Source organism: Dipodomys ordii, unplaced genomic scaffold, assembly GCF_000151885.1.
Source record: "Dipodomys ordii isolate 6190 unplaced genomic scaffold, Dord_2.0 Scaffold13, whole genome shotgun sequence".
Lineage (NCBI taxonomy): Eukaryota > Metazoa > Chordata > Mammalia > Rodentia > Heteromyidae > Dipodomys > Dipodomys ordii.
In genome coordinates this window covers 14,118,452-14,139,272 of record NW_012267229.1, presented here as the reverse complement: position 1 = coordinate 14,139,272, position 20,821 = coordinate 14,118,452, and the positions used below count along the sequence as shown (strand labels likewise).

Below are 20,821 nucleotides of genomic sequence, written 5' to 3'. Positions count from 1 at the left end.
ATTTTTAAAAACAAGAAAAAAAAGAAAATAGAGGGCTGGGAAGGTGGCTCAGTGGTAGAGTGCTTGCCTTGCATGCCTGAGGCCCTGGGTTTGATTCCTCAGCACCACATAAGCAGAAAAAGCCAGAAGTGGTGCTGTGGCTCAAGTGGTAAAGCGCTAGCCTTGTGCTGAAGAGCTGAGGGATAGCAACCAGGCCCAGAGTTCAAGCCTCAGGACTGACCAAAAATAAAAATAAAAAATAGAAAAAAAGATAGGCCTTGCAGTCAGCCTTCTTCTGGAGTTCATATCCCAGGTATGGCATCCTGGGGGGACCTGAGGGTAGACACTCTGACCTCTCTGGACATGTTTCCATATCTGGCAGATTAGGAGAACATTCATGCCTACATTTCAGGATGTTTCCAAGTATTTAAAAGTGAAGCCTTTAGCTGGGTACTGGTGGCTCATACCTGTAATCCTAGCTACTGAGGAGGCTGAGATTGGAGGATCACGTTTTAAAGCCAGCCCAGGCAGAAGTCTATAAGACTAATCTCCAATTAACTACCAGAAAATCAGAAATGGAGCTGTGGCTCAAAGTGATAGAGTGCTATCCTTGAGCAAAAGAAGGACAGCACCCAGGTGCTGAGTTCAAGTCTCACAACCAACAAAAATAAAAAGATCTGGGGGAGGGGAGAGGTGCTGGGCACAGTGGCTTATACCTATAATCCCAGCTACTTGTGAGGCAGAGATCTGGGGAGTTGAAGCTTGAGACCAGCCTGGACAAAAATTAGCAAGACCACACTTCAACCAATAAGCTGTGTGTGGTGGTGTACATTTGACAAATGGTCTGAGGCTGGTCCAGACACAAATGTGAGGTCCTATTTGAAAAATACCTAAAGCCAGGTGCCAGAGGCTCATGCCTAATCCTGGCCTAATCCTTGCTACTCAGGTGGCTGAGATCTGTGGATCATGGTTCAAAACCAGCCCAGGCAGGAAAAGTCCATGAGACTCTGATCACCCATTAACTACCCAAAAAGGCTGGAAGTGAAGCTGTAGTTCAAGTGGTAGAGCACTAGTCTTGAACAATAAAGCCTCGGGATAACACCCAGGCCCTGAGTTATGCCCCAAAACGAGTGAAGGAAGGCAGGCAGGCAGGAAGGAAGGAAAACAAAGAAGGAAGAAAGAGCAAAGAAGGCCAGGGGAGTGGCTCAGTTAGAGTACCTGCCTAGCTATCATAAGACTGAATTCAAACCCAGTACTGCTAAAATAGAGGGGGAAGAAGGCTTTAGAACATGAAGTTTTGGGTATGGTGCCTGGCATGTAGTAAGAGCCCAGTCAGTGCAGAGGCCAGCTAGGAGTATGGCTTCTTCTGTGACTAGAGGGTGGGAAGGGGGCTCAGTGCCATGGCCTTTCCAGGACCAGGACAAGCTCCTCATAGAAGGAGGATCCCATTTGCCCCCAGACTTCGCAACCCAGCTCAACCCCAAGCTGAGGGTTCAGGGAGGCCAGAGATGGGCACTAGCCACTCAGAGGAGTCCTGGAGACTGAGGCTTCTCAGAAGGCTGTCCAAAGACCTCATGGTGGACCAGCAGGGGGCGAGCTTCAAACTCAGCACCACTCCTTCACAGGAGGGCATCTGGCCCAGGGCTCAATACATCCCACAAAGGAGACACAGGGACTTTAAGAGGACAAGCAGACTTGGGACCTCCTGTCTCATCTACCTTCCCAGTCTCTAGGATGGCAGACTCAGGGAAACAGCCTGAAAATCTGAAAGCTGCAAGGTTTCCTGGGCCTTTCCAAACCATTTAGCAGCGGATTCCAGACCTACCGCCCTTGACCAGCTCCAAGGAAGGCCTCAACTCTGCCATCCATAAGGACAGCTGACTTGGGGGTGCCCTGGTCCCATGCCCACGGTGAGGGTGAGTCTGAAGGCTTTGTTCTATCCAATGTCATAGACTGTGCCCTGGCCATGGGCACTAAACCTGGAAGAAAGGGCATGAGGTGAGTGGTGGGCCTGACGCTTCATGGCCTCTGAATGGCATTTTCTGTGTCCAGGAGTTTCCATGGGCCCCAGGACAGGGTTGACCTGCTGAGGACTCTGGCCTGGCCAGATGCAAAGCCAGGTGAGGTGTTGCTCCAATATCCCTCCTCCCCTGCCCCACCCACCATACCTCTCCAGGCACAGAGCAGTTTAAAACACAGGGGCCAAACAGCCATGGCTACCACTAGATGGCTCTGGGCCTGTCTTCTGAGAGGCTGGACCAAGTGTCTGGGCCATCTAGCTTCCACAGTATGTGACTACCTGCCTCTCCACCACGGAGCCCCTGTCCCCAGGAGTCAGCCTGTCACCTGCCAACCAGCATACCCAGGTATCCTGGGGACAGACTGGTCTCTGGGTCCTCCCAGGGCCTTGCCAGGAAACAGAACCTATCTCAGAGGTCCACTGGGATCTTAGAGAGTGAAGGACACGGCCCAAACACTTCATCTGCAGAACTCTGATATTCAAGAAATTTTATTTTCTTCTCCAGGACTCTGTCCAGAGTCAGAGAGAAGAGAGCTAGAGAGACGACTTCCAGAGAGGCAGCGCGAGAGCTGCCAGGAAAGGTCCACCTCCTCTGGGCCTTGCCAGGTGTGAGCCCAGGATGTTTAAGACCCCATGGGCCCGGGTGCTCCGCTAGAGGACTGGAGAGAGGGGTAGCTCAGGACAGGGTGCAAAAGCCCCGCTTTGTGAGCATGAGGGTCTCTGGCCTCTACAGAATGGACTCAGAGCACTCAGATGGGAGTGAGAGGAAGGAGTGGGCTGTGGTGGCTGAATGGGGCTGCAGAGAGGAGATAGAAGCCTGAGGCTTCAGTGAGGCAGACATGGAGTCCAACAGCTCTGATGCCGAGGCGGCAGGGGGCACAGAGGAGAGGGAAGGGCTGGCGGCGGCGGCGGCTGCTTCGGGGTAGACTCATCATCCCAGTGGATGATACGCTGGACCTGCGGCTCTGTGATCTTGAACGTTAGTAAATTAACGTTAGGAAGCTGCTGGGTGGGCTCCAGCTCGTTGACGTATAGGCTGTGGTAGATCAGAGGTGAGATCTAGGGGGGTAGAGCAAGGCGGCAGGGTCACCTGCTGGAGCTGAGGGTACTCAGGACCAAGAGAGGCTTGCAGAGAGGAAGGATTCTGAGGTCTTCCCATACATACGAGCCTACTGTGATGATCAATGACCAAGGAAGTCAGGGCCATCTCAGCCCATCCCCCAACACGCTTCTGAGTGCCATAGCAACCCTGAAAGGCAGGCCCTGGCACCAGAACTGTTCCCTTCTTAGAACCAGGCTACAAGCTGAACCCAAAGCAGAGCCCGGTACAGAGGACCTCAGAGGACATACTCCGCCTCTCCCATTGGCACTGCAAAGCTGGGTTGGGAGCCCCCTCCAGGCCAGGGGCAGAGGTACAGCATGGGGAGAAAAGCCCTTCGGAGATGTGACTTTCATTATTCTCCCAGCACATAGAGGGGGGGCCTTGTCTTGCCCTATGGCAGACAAGGAGGGAAAGGCTGGGATGTACCCATGCCTTTTTTCTCTTCCCACAAAGGGCCACCCCTTCCAGGTACTCCACCCCTTCCTGTGTGCCTGGCACCTTCCTGTGTGTCTGCCCTTGAGCACCCACAGTGGTGGGGACATAGGCAGCAAATAGCACTCAAGGGTAGATACAAGCTACTGTGGTATTTTGAAGGCTGCAGACTGGGCCCAGGTCCAAGGAGGACCTCCTCCCATAAGGCCTTGGGCCCTCTGTCTTCAGGGACAAAACTTCAACCAGGACCGTGGCAAACACACCAGCCAAGCTAGCCTCATACAGAACAGAAGACCAGTGACCGCATCACTCCCACTGGAGTGCTAACTGCACAAGACTGGGTCCTCTGGCCTCAACAGCCCTTGGGTCTCAGGGAGCGGCCTCACCTGCTGCTTCATGCAGCCGTAATTCACACTGGTGGTCAGGAATCTACCGGTCCGAGAGTGCTCCTTGGGCTTGTAGAATGCTCCCAAGACTTCACTCAGCTGCAGGGTCATGGGGGAGAGGAAAGGCTGAAACTAGTGTCATGCCTGCACATGCACTTGCAAGCACACACGTGTGCACACACACACATGCACAAACACCCTAGCTCCCCGCCTACTGCACCTGCTTGCCATGAGACTCCCACTTGTTCCAGCTCTCCTCGATGTCTTGCGGGGAGTGCTCTCTAGGCCACGGTGATGTCACAGCCATCTTCTGCAGCTTGGCCCATGCCTCAGCCTCCTTTTCAGGCCTCTGGTTCAGAAGGTCCATCAGTACCGCCTGCTCCCGCCGTTGATATGCCAGGGCCTCATATAGATCCCTTCTACAAGAGGCTTTCCTTCACAAAACACTCTTCCTACTAAACAAGGTGGGGGTCTCCCAGGAACCCTGAGAGGAGTATCCCTCTCCTGGGCCTGGCCCTGCCCTTTCCTGTGTCTCCATTGCTCTGCTAGAAACTATCAGTGTGCAAGGCTTACTAAGGCTAACACGCCCAGATGCAGCCCTGCAAGCTCTGCTGCTCTTCCCACTCCCTCTACTGGCCTGCAAGGAGCCTGGTACTCCTTTGTCTTTCCAGGGACCTCCCCAATGGACTATCTAAACATCCCCCAACCTCAGAATCTCAGGCTCTTGGGTCACAACAGCCACTGTGAATGAGCTGCAGGTCCCCAGGCACTGGCTTTCTGAAAGCTAACCAGTTTGGCACTGCCCAACCCAGGGAGGGGCATCCTGGGAGCTGCCAAGGTTCCCAGAGGCCTTGCTGGGGCCAGAGGAGCCCAGTGGGCTGGGACTCACTGCAGATCCGGCTGGGGGGCCTTAGAAACGCTGTCTATGATGTCTTCCTCCTCTGAGTTTTCAGCTTGTTTGTAACCACTGTCCATCGTGGCATCCTGTAGTCTCTTCCAAACATTCAGGCCAAATGTCCCTGTAATTCCATCAATCCTTGCTCAGAAGCTTCTCAACCCACTGCCCTTCTCCTCTACCCCAACAGTCAGCCAGAGAGTGGTTGACCCCCTCCCCCCAGGCATTCACCCAACTGTCAGTATCCACCATGGGAAGGAAATGTGCTGGGCACTCAACAAACGCTTGGAGGAACCCACCACTAGCAGCCCTCTCATATACCTGGAGCTCCAGCCTGAAGTACCCTGCCCCACGTGTGGTTAAGGGGAAGAAAACCAAAAAAATAAAAAAAAATTAGAAATTAAAAAAGAGGGGAAGAAAACCATGGTAATGGTATAAAATGGAAAGCATGGTATAAAATGGGGGGGGGGGAAGGCGGGGCACTGGTGGTTCACCCATGTAATCCTGTAATCAGGAGATTCAGATCTGAGGATCATGGTTCAAAGCCTGACCCAGCAGGAAAGGCTGTGAGACTCTTATCTCCAATAAACCACCAGAAAACCAGAAGTGGCGCTGTGGCTCAAGTGGTAGAGTGCTTGCCTTGCACTGAAGAGCTGAGGGACAGCGCCCAGCCCAGTGTTCAAGGCCCACAACCCACAAAAAAAAAAAAAAAAGACCAGGGCCCACGCACGTCAGATGGGGCAGACGTTGAGATGAGCTGTAGTAAGGGTAAAAAAGGGTAAAAAAAAAAAAATGGGAGTCCTATTTCTGGGCTGGGCGCTGTCCCTCAGCTCTTCAGTGCAAGGCAAGGCAAGCACTCTACCACTTTAGCCACAGTGCCACTTCTGGTTTTCTGGAAGGCTTTTCAAGAAGCAGCAGGCCTGGGAGCTGCTTTCTTCTTGGGGAATTCCTGGACTTCAGCTTGGTTCAGATAGGAAGGAACTACTAGAAAGAATGAAAAAAAAGCAGCAGAGTACCTGCCAGCCATGCAGCCAGCATGGCACACTGAGTTTCACAGGGTCCTCAATTCACTACCAGAAGCACAAAGTAAAATGGCAGTGGCCAGGGGCTGAGAAATAAGAGTTGCTGCTCATGGGTAAGATTTCAGTCACAAGAGTTGAAAAAGATCTAGAGATCCCCTATTTAAGAGTGTATAGTTGTTGAGTGCTGGTGGCTCATACCTGTAATCCTATCTATTCAGGAGGCTGAGATATGAGGATTGCATCTCAAAGCAAGTCCAGGCAGGAAAGTCCATGAGACTCTAATCTCCAATTAACCACCATAAGTGAGTTGTGGCTCAAAGTGGTAGAGTGTTAACCTTGAGTGAAAAAGCTCAGGGACAGCACCCAGGCCCTGAATTCTAGCCCCATAACTAACCAGAGAGAAAGAGAGAGAGGAAGAAGAAGAAGAAGGAGAAGAAGAAGGAGGAGAAGAAGAACAAGAAGAACAACAAGAAGAAGAACAAGAAGAAGAAGAGGAGGAGGAGGAGGAGGAGAAGGAGGAAGAGAAGGAGGAGGAGGAGGTGGTGGTGGTAGTAAAGAAGAAGAAAGAGGGCTGGGAAGGTGGCTCAGGGGTAGAGCGCTTGCCTTGCATGCATGAGGCCCTGGATTCGATTCCTCAGCACCACATAAGCAAAAAGAGAAAAGCCGGAAGTGGCACTGTGGCTCAAGTGGTAGAGCACTAGCCTTGAGCTAAAGAGCTGAGGGACAGTGCTCAGGCCCAGAGTTCAGGCCCCATGACCAGACACCCCCCCACAAAATAAAAAAGAAGAAGAAGAAAGAGGAAGAGGAGGAGAAAAAGAAGAAATAGAGAAAGAACAGACCTCATCAAATATAGATTTTCAAAAATATGCAAAGGTAGACATGTTGGTGGGTAGAGGAAGGGTGGATGGGCAGTTGATAATAAATGGACACAGGGCTGAATGGACAATTGGACAGACTTACATCCAGCAATTTAAGCAAAGGCACTTTAAAGTCATTCCTATGGGAAATAAGGTTCCTGTCAGCTTGTGATCTGTTGCGGACAGGAGCAAGAAAGGCATGGGGGACAGGTAGACTTCACTGGACCCATACCGACGGCATCACCAGAGAGTTTCCAAGCCTTGACGTTGCAGTCCTGGCCAGCACTGATCACCAGCTGGAAGCTGTCTACATACATGACATCTGTCACGTTGTCCGAATGGCCCTTCCATGTAATCAGGAGCTTAGGGGGAACCAGGGAAATGCTCTGGCCCTCCACAACCTACAGGGGACAGGACAGGAAAACTTACACCAAGACCATCACACAGATGCACTGGTAGGCACCCAGAGAAAGGGTTCTGGGACATGGATGGGTTTTCTAGTTCTAGGCACATTCCACATTAACTTGATGCTGACCTTTGAGAGGTCCCTTACTGGACTCTTTGGTAAAACTACTAAAAAAGCATCTATAGGCTGGGGGGTGGGGGGTGGCTCAAGGGGAGAACTTGCCTGGCAAGAACAAGGCCCTAGGTACATGCCTCAGTACCACAAACAATAACAAAATTTGCATGTTACTTATCAGTGCCTCCATTCAATTGATAGAGTTGATCCTGACCTTACAGGATAAGGAGTCTCTGTGTCTTACAGGGTTGAGAAATGAAAGTGAGAGGATCAGAAATCAGTCTAAGGCCACAGAGCCAGAGATTGATGGGTCTCTGAGTAGAGCTGAGGTCTCCTCAAGTTTTCACTGGGCATTCAGAGAATAAGCTGAGTGAAGGGGGTCATATTTCACATTGCACTGTGAGCAAATAAGTTTATTTAATTGACAGATGAGTAAAAATGACCAGGACAATTTTGAAATAAAGCAAGATTAAGAAAGGGACACTTCTACAATAGTTAAGTAAGTCAGAATAATAATAATAATAAGTCATAATAATAATAATCTGCTCACATTGTTCTGTAAGCAGAACAATGAAAAACAATGGACAACTCAGAAACCAACCCAAATGTTCATAAAGCACAATTCATAGCACTGGGATAACTGACAAGCTGTTAGGAGAAAATACAACCATTATCTTGAATTCTGCAGGGGTGGTACCTGGCCTTTGAAATCATTTGTTTCCTGATTGCTTACTAGACACACACATAGCTTCTTGCTGGCTGCCCTTAACCCATCTGTCTCTATCAAACACAGTGAGTTACATTAGACTGGTTTTCTGAGGAGCTAATGAAAAGGTGCTCGGTTTTATTAAGCATCTGGCAAGCAGCAAGTGGTCCTGGACCATATAAACATTTCTATTAATTATTTTGTGTATGCCAGTATTTGGGATTTGAATTCGGGTCCTGGGTGCTGTCCCTGAGCTTTTTTGCTCAAGGCTGGCTCTACTTCTGGATTTTTTAATGTACTTTATTGTTATTATAGAGGTGATATACAGAGGGTTTACATTTACATGCCTCATGTAATAAGTACATTTCCTTTCATACAGTGTCATCTGTTCCCTCATTCTCTCTCATTCCCTCCTCCCATCTCTACCCACCAGTTGTATAGTTCACTTTCATCAATGTCCCGTGCACTCTAGAGCTGCACTTTTTCACCTTTTTCCTTGGATTCTGTGCCCCCCACTCTCCCACAGACATGCGCATGAATATACTGTATATAAGGTAAAGAATACAGAATCATCAGAAAAACAGGGGCTGGGAAGGTGGCTCAGTGGTAGAGCGCTTGCCTTGCATGCCTGAGGCCCTGGGTTCGATTCCTCAGCACCACATAAGCAGAAAAAAAAAGCTGGAAGTGGCGCTGTGGTTCAAGTGGCAGAGCGCTAGCCTTGAGCTGAAGAGCTGAGGGACAGCGCCCAGGCCCAGAGTTCAGGCCCCACGACCAGACCCCCCCCAAAAAAAAAATTGAAACAAGTCTTTTGTTTCCATATCTTTGAAGTGTGTTTCAGTATGTATATTATTTTATATAAATATGAAGAGGTGCTTAGGCATTATACTTTTGTGATTCTCTCCTAAGACTACCCTCTTTTGGTCTTACAACTTATAGTTTTTTACTGGCTAACTGGAGATAAGAGTCTCCTGGACTGGCTTCAAACTGGGATCTTCAGATCTCAGCTTCCTGAGTAGGTGGGATTACAGGCACCAGCCACCAGTGCCCAGCTCCATTACTCTTGTTTAAAAGACTCATGACTCTAGAGTTCTCATAGAAAAGATCAAAGCACATGGAAAGGGAGTATGGCGTGTGTGTGTGTGTGTGTGTGTGTGTGTGTGTGTGTGTGTTGCTGACTAATGATGACTTCAGGGTTGTTTTTTGTTTTTGTTTTGTCTGTTGTGGGGCTTAAACTCTATGCCTGGGGGCTGTCCCTCAGCTCTTCAGCTCAAGGCTAGCACTCTACCACTTGAGCCACAGCGCTACTTCTGGCTTTTTCCTTTTTGCTTATGTGGTACTGAGGAATCGAACCCAGGCCTCATGCATGAAGGCAAGCACATTACCACTGAGCCACCTCCCAGCCCCTAATTTCTGGGGGGCTTTTTGTTGTTGTTGTCATTGCCAGTCCTGGGGCTTGAATTCAGGGCCTGGGTGCTGTCCCTGAGCTTCTTTTGCTCAAGGCTAGTGCTCTACCACTTGAGCCACAGTACCACGTCCAGCTTTTTCTGTGTATGTAATAGTGAAGAATTGAACCCAAGGCTTCATGCATGCAAGCACTCTACCACTAAGCCACATTCCCAACCCTAATGATGACTTCTGATTGACAGATTTTTTCCAAATAAGCCGAAAAAGAACATAAAGAGAAAGCAAGAAAGAGTCATAATCACAGTGAAGGCATAGTTCCAGCTCCTTGGTAGGACCCAAAGCACTTTTCTGAGCGGCTCCAAAACAACACTCCTACCTCCTTCTCCTTGAGGGGAACGTAGTACGGGGTGCTGATCTGGGGGCTAAGCATTAAGTCCGGGAACTTGTTCTGTATTTCACTGGAGTATTTGACACTGTGTGGAGTTGAGGGATGCCCAACAAATATGCAGTAATCCTTGATATCCCAGATCTAGGCATAAAGTGGGGGGAGGGGGGTTAGTGGCCTAGCACCCTTTGGCCTGGCCTCAGCTCACGCTGTGCCCTTCCCCATCCCGCCCCCTGGACTCTTGCTCTTCATGTGCGGAACAGTCCTTACTCCTACCTCTGAGCAAACAGAACCTGGGATCTGAGAGTCTTCTAAACCTGACCCCTTGGTTAGCCGAGTAGATGGCAGGCACTTCCACCTCATGTCTCAGAAGGCGCGCAAACTCAGCCCCTGAGACAGCTGAGCCCAGACAAAACATGGCTAGGGGGCAAGGGAGCAGTCAGCAGAAGCCTACAGGACTCCCCAGAGGAAGGAGGATTTCTTGGAGGAACTGTGTTCACTTCACTTGACTTGCCAGAGCAGGAGAGGCCTCCTCAGTTACCAACTACTCCCCACCCTTTCACAAAACAGCCAGAGCCCGGAAGGAGGGGGTCCAGCAGGGCCACAGAGGGCAAAGAGGTTGCCGGAAGCTTGGCTGGCCCATCTCTCCAGCCAGCTGCCCATTCCTCCTCACCCGAATCTTTCCTTTACTGTCCCCTGTGATGAGGATGCAGTCATCCTCGTCAGTGGCCATGGTGCTCACAGTGACGCTCCCACTATTATCTGAGTCCACGGGGAACTTCCCCATCAGGCCTCCACTCCCATGGATGGACCAGGCATAGATGTAGCCATTGACGCAGCTGCTCAGCAGGGCAGCTGTGTGAGGCAGGCGAGACCTGGTCTGCAGGAAGATTATCTGTGGGAAGAGATGGGGCCGGATTAGCAGGGCTTGAGCCACATCCCAAGCCTTCTTGTGTTTTGAGACAGGGTCTCAGTAAGTAGCCCAGGCTGGTCTACAATGCATAGCCTTGGGCTAGTCTTGACCTATTGACCTTCCTGCTTCAGCCTTTTGAGTGCTAGAATTATAAGCATGCACCACCATACCCAACTTTGAAAATGTTTCTTTTTTTGTGTGTGTGTGAAAATACCGTACAGAGGGGTTACAATTACATGGGCAAGATAATGAGTACATTTTTTATCAAGCATTGTTGCCTCCTCCTTTGTTTCCCCTTCCCATCCCTTCCCATCTCCAACCCCCCTACCCTCCCCCCGCCACCCCCACTCCCTACCCCACCCCGGGCCAAAGTTGTAAAGTTCGTTTTTCAACATAACAACTTGTATATCTCATTGTTGCAATGGGTCAACCTGTATCCCTATTTAAACGATTTGTTTTTTCCCTTCCCATCCACAAATTATTATGGGGAAAAATAATAGTATATAATTCCTGAGGCTGTTTTAACTGATAAAATAAAAACAGTATGTGTAAATAATTAAATTCACTGCCTAAGAGATACTAAGAGCTCAGTGAATATTAACTGCTGCTTATATTATCATTAGACTGAAATGGGTTGGGGGACCCATAATACTTAAGTGTGTGTGTGTGTGAGAGAGAGAGAGACAGAGACAGAGAGAGACAGAGACAGAGACAGAGAGAGACAGAGACAGAGAGACAGAGAAACTGGCAGAGAGAGAAAGAGAGATAACACACGTGCAGACATGCCAATACTAGGGCTAGAATTCAGGGCTTCATGTTCTTGTTTGTCTTTTTACTTAAAACTGGTGCTCTACCACCTGAGCCATACCTCCACCTCTGAATTTTTGCTGTTTAGTTGGAGATAAAAGTCACATGGACTTTTCTGCCTGAGCTGGCTTTTGAACCATGATCCTCAGATATCAGCTCCCAAGTAGCTAGAATTACAGACATGAGCCACCAATGTCCAGCCTCTACCTAACTTTTTAAAAAGCTGGGGTTCCAATAAACTTAGTTTAACCGGAGCTGTGAAGGTGGCTCAGTGGTACAGTGCTTGCTTTGCATGCATGAGGCCCCAGGTTCGATTCCTTAGCACCACATAAGCAGAAAAAGCCATAAGTGGCACTGTGGCTCAAGTGATAGAGCACTATCCTTGACAAAAGAAGCTCAGGGACAGTGCCCAGCCCCTGAGTTCAAGCACCAGGACTGGCAAAAAAAAAAAAAATTGAGTTTGACCAGTATTAAAAAAAAAAAAATCAGGCTGGGGGAGGGAGAGCCAGATGCAGAAGCTCCTGCCTGTAATTCCAGCTATTCAAGAGCCAGAGACTGGGAAAATTGTAGTTTAAGACCAGCTTGGACAACAGGTTCATGAGACTCTCATCTCAACCAATAAAAGCTAGATATAGTTGGGTATCAGGGCTCATGCCTGTAATCCTAACTATTCAAGTGGCTAAGATCTGAGGATCACAGTGCAAAGCCAGCCCAGGCAGGAAAGTCCATGAGATTCCTAATCTCCAATTAACCACCAGAAAACTAGAAGAGGCGCTGTGACTCAGAGTGGTAGAGCACTAGCCTTGATCAAAAGAACTCAGGGACATTGCCCAGGTCTCAAACTCAAGCCCCATAAGTGACCCCCCACCAAAAAAAATGTCAGAGCATTCAGAAAATGGAAGGCAGAATGAGCCTCTCACAGTGCTCCACTAGAACAGCTCCTAGAAGTGTCTCTTGTCCCTTATGAAGTCCCTAACCTCTGGAACTGGGTGCTGTGGCAGGCCTGCCCCCCTCTAACACAATTAGGATATAGAATAGAGATTTCCTGGAGAAGGAAGAAGGTCACAGAGAGGCAGGGCCAGAGTCAGAGAGAGGGGAAAGGCATGGGGGTGTGGGGTTGAGATTTGAGAACAGATGAACAACCCTGCTTCACACTCAGGTAGATGGAGGTCATCTAACAGCTGATTCTCCAACATTCCCACCACCCCCACTCCCACTCCCCCCTACCAAACCCCCTCCCAGCCACAATCCCACCTGTCTGTGTACCCATGGCCTGGTCCTGAGGAACTCTCCTGAGACACAACAGCCCTGACAGCACGATGTTGCAGGGCTCCATCCTCTCTATAGCCTTCCCTGGCACTGGGGGCGTTCAGCCAGGCATTCCAGCACTGCTTTTTCCCAGCCCCAGATGAGCACCACCTACCTTCTCCACTGATGTGCTGGACTGCATCATCAACTTTGTCTTGAATTCCCCTTTTTTCCTTTCAGTCTCTGTGTAAGGTACGTATCTGCTATGGGACTTCTTTGTCAGCCGGATTCTGGAGGTACTCGGAGGTATCTGGAAAGGTTACAGCATAACTCTGATCCCAAAGACATGGCATGGAAGAGGAACGTGCACTGTGGCACCTTGGCCTTTTTTTTTTTGGTCTGGTCATGAGGCCTGAACTCTGGGCCTGGGCGCTGTCCCTCAGCTCTTCAGCTCAAGGCAAGCACTCTACCACTGAGCCACCTTCCCAGCCCCACCTTGGCTCCCTCCTGAGCCAGGAGCAGGGTCGGGTTTCAAGATTGAGAATTGGTGTCTTTATCTGCCCACAGGTGAGCGGATGGACCGGATGGGCTGGTACAGGTGAATCAGACAAGAAAACAAGCACACAGGACTCTCACCTGGAGCACAGAGCCGTGCTCATCTCGCCTCATGGCCGGGGGAGCCGACGTCAGGCTCTGCCTCAAGATGGCATTGCTCAGCGTCTTGAAGTTGGCTTCAGAGGCCTGCAAGAAGGGTCTATACGCCCACTTCTGTTCCTTCAAGTCTCCGTTGGACTCCAAGCCCTCAATCAGAGGTTCCTGCACCTGTGCAGGGGGAGAGCAGCCCCAGTCCTTTTTCTGTCCCTAGCCAAATCTCCCCATCTGGAAAACGGACTGTGGTTTCCAAATGTTTTCCCTCCCTCTCTCCCTTCCTCCCTCCCTCCCTCCTCCCTTCATCCTTCCTCCCCACCCCTCTCCCTATCAGTTATAGAGGCTTGAACTCAGGGCCTGGGCTCTGACCCTTAGTTTTTTCACTCAAGTCTAGCACTCTATCATTTTGAGCCGCAGTGCCATTTCCAGCTTTCTGGAGATAATGGCAATCCTCAGATCTCAGCCTCCTGAGTCATTAGGATTCAGGTATGAGCACCAGCACCCAGCTTCCAGATGTTTTCATGGTTGTTTGTAATCTTAGAAAAGTCCAAAGCATAAAACAGATAAAAAGCTGAGCAGTCCTAGGGGAAGGACCTCCTACCAGAGCCCTCTCAGCACTGACACACTTGGAAATCCAGTGTCTGAAGTGTCCCTAAGATCCTTTCCAGTTTTAAATGGCTATGACATGCTAATTCAGAGACTGGACAGAGTCCCTAAGTCCCTACTTATACAACTGGTGAATATGGGCAGTAATGGATGGATTAACAGCAATGAGTAAGAAAGTATGTGTGAGCCAGGTGGTTCATGCCTGTAATCTTAGCTACTCAAGAAGCTAAGATCTGAGCATGGCAGTTCAAAGTCCATGAGACTCTTTTTTTCAATTAACCACCCAAAACAAAAACATAAAGAAAGTGGAGGTGGGGCTGGGAAGGTGGCTCAGTGGTAGAGCGCTTGCCTTGCATGCATGAGGCCCTGGGTTCGATTCCTCAGCACCACATAAGCAAAAAGAAAAAAGCCAGAAGTGGCGCTGTGGCTCAAGTGGTAGAGCGTTAGCCTTGAGCTGAAGAGCTGAGGGACAGCGCCCAGGCCCAGAGTTCAGGCCCCACGACCGGACCCAAAAACAAAAACAAAAAAAGAGTCCCAGAGAGTTCCCTTGCCCTTCTCACAGGTAAGTTTAAAGCAAGAGGACAGCTTTCTATGAAGGGGGTGGGGACAGGGGTCACCGGTCACTAAAACTGATGACTCCTTGGTCATGGACTTCCCAACCTCCGGAACTGTGAGACATAAATCCTGCTGTATATAAGCTACACAGTCTATGATAGTTTGTTATAGCTGAGACAGACTGAGACATTTCCTCCTGGAGGCCCCATCATTCTTGGTTATGGTCATCCCCATCACCTAGCAAAAAGCCTAGAATAAAATCAGTGAATGGATAGATGAGCAGCTGAAGCAATGGCCATTCCCACCACCCATGTCCAATGTGACCTTCCAAGTATGGGAGAGCTCTGAGTGGAGGAATACAGAAAATAAAGTGAGGGCACCCAGTGGCTGTATCCCTCCCCCTGCACACCTGCTACTCACGTGAAACTGGTGATTCTCTTATTCCACCCTGACACGTAGAATCCTTTGCTCATATGGACAATTCCAGTAATCTGTTGAAGATGAACAAAAGAGAACTTTAAAGCTTCTTGGAGAACATGCCTTTCCTAAATGTACTAAGAAGACAAAACTCAATGATGTGAGAATTTCCTAGAGTTAATGCCACCATCAATTTTTTAGAGAGTTCTTGGATCCCATTATGTAACCTAAAGGACCTAGAACATAAAATTCAAGGAACCTAGAGGAAATCATAGAATATGTTAGCTACCTATGCCCACTTTTATAGAGATGACTAGGAAACAAATAAGTGATCTGGCTACAGTCTAATAACCAGTGAATGAGCCAGGTCTCAAACCCTGGCTTCTGGGCTAAGTACACATACACACACACACACATGCACACACACACACACACACACACACACACACACGCACACACACACACACGCCTCTCCTCCTGGCTCCCCATTGAAGAATTACATCATAGGGGCTAGGAGGAGGAGGCTCAAGTACCAATGTGGCTTTGCTCTAAGCCATCCATAAATGGTCTCTGCAACCCTGTCAAATATTTCTAGATGCAAGGAGGGGTGGGGAGGACAGGAGCCGCTGAGTCATATGTGGTCCAAGGTTCAAAGACATTGGTGATGTGCCAATAGTTTAAAGATCACAAACACCTGGCATTTGTGGGAGCTTCACTAAAGGTGCATACTCTTGCCTTGCTCCCTGTGTGCAGGAGGACACAAGGCTCCCGCAGGTTTGAAGCCAAGCCAGACTGACCTCCATTTGGTCTGGGTTGGGAAAGGTTAGCAGGCACTCGCCAGTGCTGTGGTTCCACATCATCATGGTGCCATCTCGAAGACCCGTGAGCAGACATCGCCCTGACTCGTCCAGGGCCATGGCCGTCAGCTCCATGGGCTGAGTACTGGTCACAGAGAACTCCATCTTCTTCTTGCCCGTCTTGACATCCCACACGCTCACTTCACCGTGCAGGCAGCCGCTCACCACCTGTGGGGGAACACAGGGCTCCAGCAGGAGCTGCTGGAGAGAAGGTGCCCCTTGCCACTGATGAGAACTGACCCTTCCCCTCCACACTCTGAGAAAAGCATTCTGGGGCTCCCTGCTTCTGCAGAAGGCCTGATGATGGATCTTCCCTGGCTTTGTGTCCTGAGAATCAGTCTATTTGCTAAAGTCATTTTGTTCACTCAGAAATGGTACTTGCTTATCAGAATTTAGTCAGAGAAAGGAATCCCAAATTTGGAGAAGATGTTTGCTGAAGTGTCATTACACAAGCCCCTCCTAGGGAGCCACTGAGAACAATGGGCAGTCCTGCCACTCCCTGGAACATTCTGCTGCCATCACACCTGGTACAGTGTCATAGCAGGTGAGGCTGCTTAGGCTACCTCCTGAGAAAAACTTCCTGACAGCACAGCAGACCCCTAAGGCAGTGATAGTGGTAAGAGAGTGGTGAGAGCGCCAGGGAGCTGAGCTGAGCTCTGGTCTGGTGCAGCCACCCTGTCCATAGCCAAGACCAGACCTGAGGCTCAGTGGGCAGAGGTCCCACAATTCCTTTCTGCACCCACTCCTCAGAAATAATTCCATGTGCCCAGTGGCCCGGTCTGCCTAGAATCCTCTCCTCAGACCCAGGGCACTGCCTGCTGCCCTAATCTCCCTCCCTCTCACAGTAAACACAGCCAAACTGTGGCTTCCCTGGAAAGTAGGCTGTGGGCCAGCTCCCATGTAGGGGGTCTTGAGAAGCCCTCCATAACTAATATTCTATCTCACTCCATGTCAAGAGGCTGCCTGTGCAGAGGTGATCTAAGACAGTCCAGGACACAAAGTCTCTGCTGGTTGGGGGTGGATCCGCTCTTGTGCTAACCAGTCTGCAAGACTACTTGCTATCTGCACCCCATGGTCCTTGGTACCACCACAAGGCTCCCAGGATTCCCAGCCTGGCATGGGAGCAGACCAGGCACCTGGGGAGGTCTCCTACCTTCATCACTGAACACTCCTGCTAGCTTCTGAGACCAGCCCTGGCTGCTCACCTGCTTCACGATCTTGCTGTAGAGGACAGCACACAGGGCAGTGCTGTGTGTTGTCTTCGGCCCTGCTTTTATTGGCTCCTGGGTCTCTAAGTACCCTTTAAGGATCCCAATCTGCAGGGAGAAGGGTGGATAGCTTGGAAGGGCCCTGCCTTCGGTGACAACTCCCCCTACCTCCCACTCTGACTGAGCAACCCCAGGGGGACACCTGACCTCACAGCCACTAGGCCTCATTTCCCCAAGACTCCTGCTGCTCCCACCCCACTCCATAGCCCCAACTCACAGTTAGGACTCCCAAGCCCTAAAGGCCCTGTCACAGCTGCTAAGGAACTAAGACTCAGAGGTTTCCTCCAGGAGGCCTCCATGACTCTGCCCTGGGCTAGGCTAAAGATGCCTGTGTTTGAAGCCCTGAGCATTTGATGCTTTCATAGTGCATGGCACTCTTTTCTTCCTTCCTTCCTTCTTTCCTTCCTCCCTTCCTAGCTTCCTTCATTCCTCTCTTCCTTCCTTCCTCCTTTCCTTTTTTTATGGTGCTGGGATTTGAATTCAGGGTTTAGGATTAGCTAGGCAAGAGGTCTCAAATTCATACCCTACCTCCACCTGCCTCCACCTCCTAAGTAATTGAGATTACAGGAGTATACCACCATACCTGGTGTACACAAAACATTTTCTACATCAATGTAACTGTGCTTCAGAAATAGATTCTATAGGCTGTGCGCTTGATGGTAGAGTGCCTACCTAGCAAGCATGAGGCTCTGAATTTAAACACCAGTAACACACACACAAACACACACACTTCTGCCTAGTAAGTCTTAGTTCCCAGCAAAAAGAAGGGAGGGGTTTGATAATGTTAGTTGATCAAAATCAACCTCAAAGAGTCTGTTTCATTTTAAAAGTACCAGTCTACCACACAGCAAAGAAATGGCAAGACACATTACCACCTCCTTCTCAGCTAGCCTAGGGCACAGGAAAATGGTGTGTCACCTGACAGTGGCCTGGTCAACAAAGGGCACAAAGTCCCAGTAACAACAAATGCTACCTTTTTTCCTCCCTAGACAGAACCTCCAGGATGGCCAGAAGCCCCTAGGCTTCCATCTAGCCACAGGCCCATCACCACTCCAGCCAGTCTGTCCCTGGGGCTTGGCCCAGACATAGCTGGCCTATGTCAGGACAGAAGGCATGAGCAGTCTTCCTGACAGTTTGTTCTGGGGGCCTCTCATTCAGAGAGATGTTCAGGTTGGCTCACATCTCCCTGAAGTTCGTGTTTAGAAGAAAAGACAATCACATTAATAATGACAGGGCTAGAGGAGTGTAGAAGAAAGGCACCTGACTGGCAGAGCGTTTCCCAGAAAAGTGCTAGGGATGCATGGGTGGGCCAGAGCAGAGGTGGCTAGAGCAGGTGGGGACCCAGAACCGACCCACTGGGGAGGCCTGGGAGCCAGAGCCTCTCAGCCAGCCAGTTGAGCATCTTTGGCCAGCTGAGGAGGGACAGGACAGGACAGGACAGGACAGTTGCCTGCCCACTTGCCCCTCGCTCCCAGGACAACACTCACAGAGTAAGTGCTACAGACTAAGGTGTTGTCTTTGTGTAAGTAGGCACTGGTGATGGCACAGTTTCCCAGGGCAAACGTCTTCCCACCGAAGGACTGGAGGCATTCGTAGTCCTGTAGGTCCCACACACGGATGTTCTGGGGGTGGGAACAAGCAAGAGGCAGAGAGTGAGTCCTCATGGTACAGCTGAGGCCTGAGGCCCTGTGGATAGTCCTGCAGACAGGGCTAGGGGCACTCTCCCCACTCCTGCCTGAGTTAGACATGTGAGGCCATCACAGCCCACAGAGAACCCAGGCTAATGCCCAGGAAACATGGGCACGTGGTACATGAAAGGCAGAGTACATGTAGCAGCTCTATCCCAGAGCTTTCCCTCAAGCCTCCCCCTTCCTGAGCTGCAGACTTTAGAGGCAGAGGAGATAGCAAGCAGCTACATTTTGCCCTAGACCCTCACTTGCTCCTGGCTTCAGCCTCACTGGAAAAGTCAGCCTAGAACAGTCAGAGACTAGTTACCAATAGAGCTGACAAAATGGCCTGCCTATCTCCAGAGTAGTCATTTTGTATTCAGCCTGGATCAAGGAATTTGCGCTGGAAAGGCCACACAGCCTGGCTCCATTTACTATATGATATGAGAACTTCTGCAAACCAGTCTCTGTTTGTCCAAAACCCCTAGCTTTAGACCCTCCATCAGAGGCAAAGCCACCAGGCTGGAGGCTATTAGAATTCTAGGCAGCTGCAGCTGGAGGAGGACATATCTGAACATGGTCCAAGGACCCCAACGGTACTGACAATCCTCCATCCCCTGAGCCCAGGAAAGCACAGACTTGTTCACTCTAGTGAAGGCACCTGGTGCTGTTGGCCAGGACACCCTGCACAGTAAGCAGATGGACAGCATCCTGAATCCACAGTTGCACATGGGCAGAGTGAGGAGCTGAGGCACCGAGGAAGGCCCAATCAAACTGGGAGAGCCGAAAGGTATGAATTCAAGTGGGGCAAGGGAAGACAAGGGCAGGGCACACACAGCTCATGTTCTACCCTGTGCCAGTAATTATATGGCTCTCTTACTTTCTCTTCTCATACAAGGTATTCAATAGCCCAGTCTAGGGATCAGAAGACTAAGGCTCAGAAAAAAGTAAGGGGCTTGGAATATGCCCAAAAGAAAGAATCCAGGCAGTTCCCCAAGGAAAGCCAACTCTGGCAGACTGGAGATGAGCTCTAGCCTCTCCTAGAGGCTGGCAGAGACCCATGGCCATCAGAATTATGACTCCACCTGGGAAGCTGCCCTGTGGTCCTCTGTGCCCAGGTCTGAGACCACAGACAGGAAGGCTGCCTAGGCCTCAGGTCCTCCCAATATTGGTCCCCCACTGGCTGAGCTAGATTCCTGCCCCCATTTTCTAAGGATGAGGTAGGGATGTGTTCTCCATAGGCCAGCACCTTGTCCCTGGAGATGCTGATGAAGATGCTATTCTCACTCTTCATGATGATGTGAGTCACTGATGTCTGATGCCCCTTCATCAGCCACACAGGCTTTTTGGAGATCAAGGGGTTCCACAGGCGGATATGGGGGTCATAGCCACCAGTCACTAGGGCCAAGAAATGGGTATCAGCCACCTGGGGCCCACAGTCAGGACTGCCAGATGGGAGAGGGTCTAGAGTCCAGCAGCACCTCTCCTCCCTCTCTTCTCCACCCCTATCTCATACAGAGCCTGTATCACACACCATCCCCTGGTTCCCATGAATGAGGCAAGAGTGGCAGGAGGCAGCAGCCAGTGAGAAGCCAGCTACTACAGGATACCTTGGCTCCAGGAGTCCCTAGGCCCCCAGCAGCCCTGAATCCCGCTCTGTTGGACCAGCTGCTTCTGGGGTCCATGAAGGTAACTTACCTAGGAAGTTCTTGTCTGGGCAGTAATCAAAGCAAAGAATTCCTTTTCTTAAATTCAGCACTGACAACCTATAATGTCAAAGGGCGAAGGGCTGCAGAGCAAGGAGCAGCAGCCAGGGACTGAATCGAGGCCCGGGGTGGGGAGGAGCTAGAGACAAGGTCTAGCAAAAGTCTCCACCCAGGGAGAACTCGGACAGGAAAGGAGTGTGTGTGTGTGTGTGTGTGTGTGTGTGTCTGTGTCTGTGTGTGTGTGTGTGTGTGTGTGTGTGTGTGCGCGCGCGCGCGCCTTGTGGCCAACTCTAGGCCCCTATCATGTACAGCCTACTGCAGCGGCCTCCTGTCAAACACCACTATCCCTCTACTGAAAACCATCTTAGTACTAGACTACATCTGATTACAAATAAAATTATATAAAGGTATTCTAAGGCAC

General features: G+C 50.3%; 1 protein-coding gene across 1 annotated transcript in view; it reads right to left on the bottom strand.

The window, feature by feature from the left end:
- Window positions 1-2,824: 2,824 nt before the first annotated feature.
- The window catches only part of Efcab8 (EF-hand calcium binding domain 8), a 32,732-nt gene continuing 14,735 nt past the window's right edge, over window positions 2,825-20,821 (bottom strand). Inside the window, exons 9-21 of the mRNA XM_013010677.1 lie at window positions 19,875-20,139; window positions 18,515-18,649; window positions 16,965-17,075; window positions 15,700-15,927; window positions 13,313-13,498; window positions 12,852-12,986; window positions 10,382-10,603; window positions 9,700-9,852; window positions 6,926-7,094; window positions 4,809-4,938; window positions 4,140-4,338; window positions 3,920-4,018; window positions 2,825-3,058 (exon numbers count right to left, since the gene is read on the bottom strand). Of these exons, the coding sequence (XP_012866131.1) occupies window positions 2,825-3,058; window positions 3,920-4,018; window positions 4,140-4,338; window positions 4,809-4,938; window positions 6,926-7,094; window positions 9,700-9,852; window positions 10,382-10,603; window positions 12,852-12,986; window positions 13,313-13,498; window positions 15,700-15,927; window positions 16,965-17,075; window positions 18,515-18,649; window positions 19,875-20,139 (2,266 nt within the window). The remainder of the gene's footprint in view (window positions 3,059-3,919; window positions 4,019-4,139; window positions 4,339-4,808; window positions 4,939-6,925; window positions 7,095-9,699; window positions 9,853-10,381; window positions 10,604-12,851; window positions 12,987-13,312; window positions 13,499-15,699; window positions 15,928-16,964; window positions 17,076-18,514; window positions 18,650-19,874; window positions 20,140-20,821) is intronic.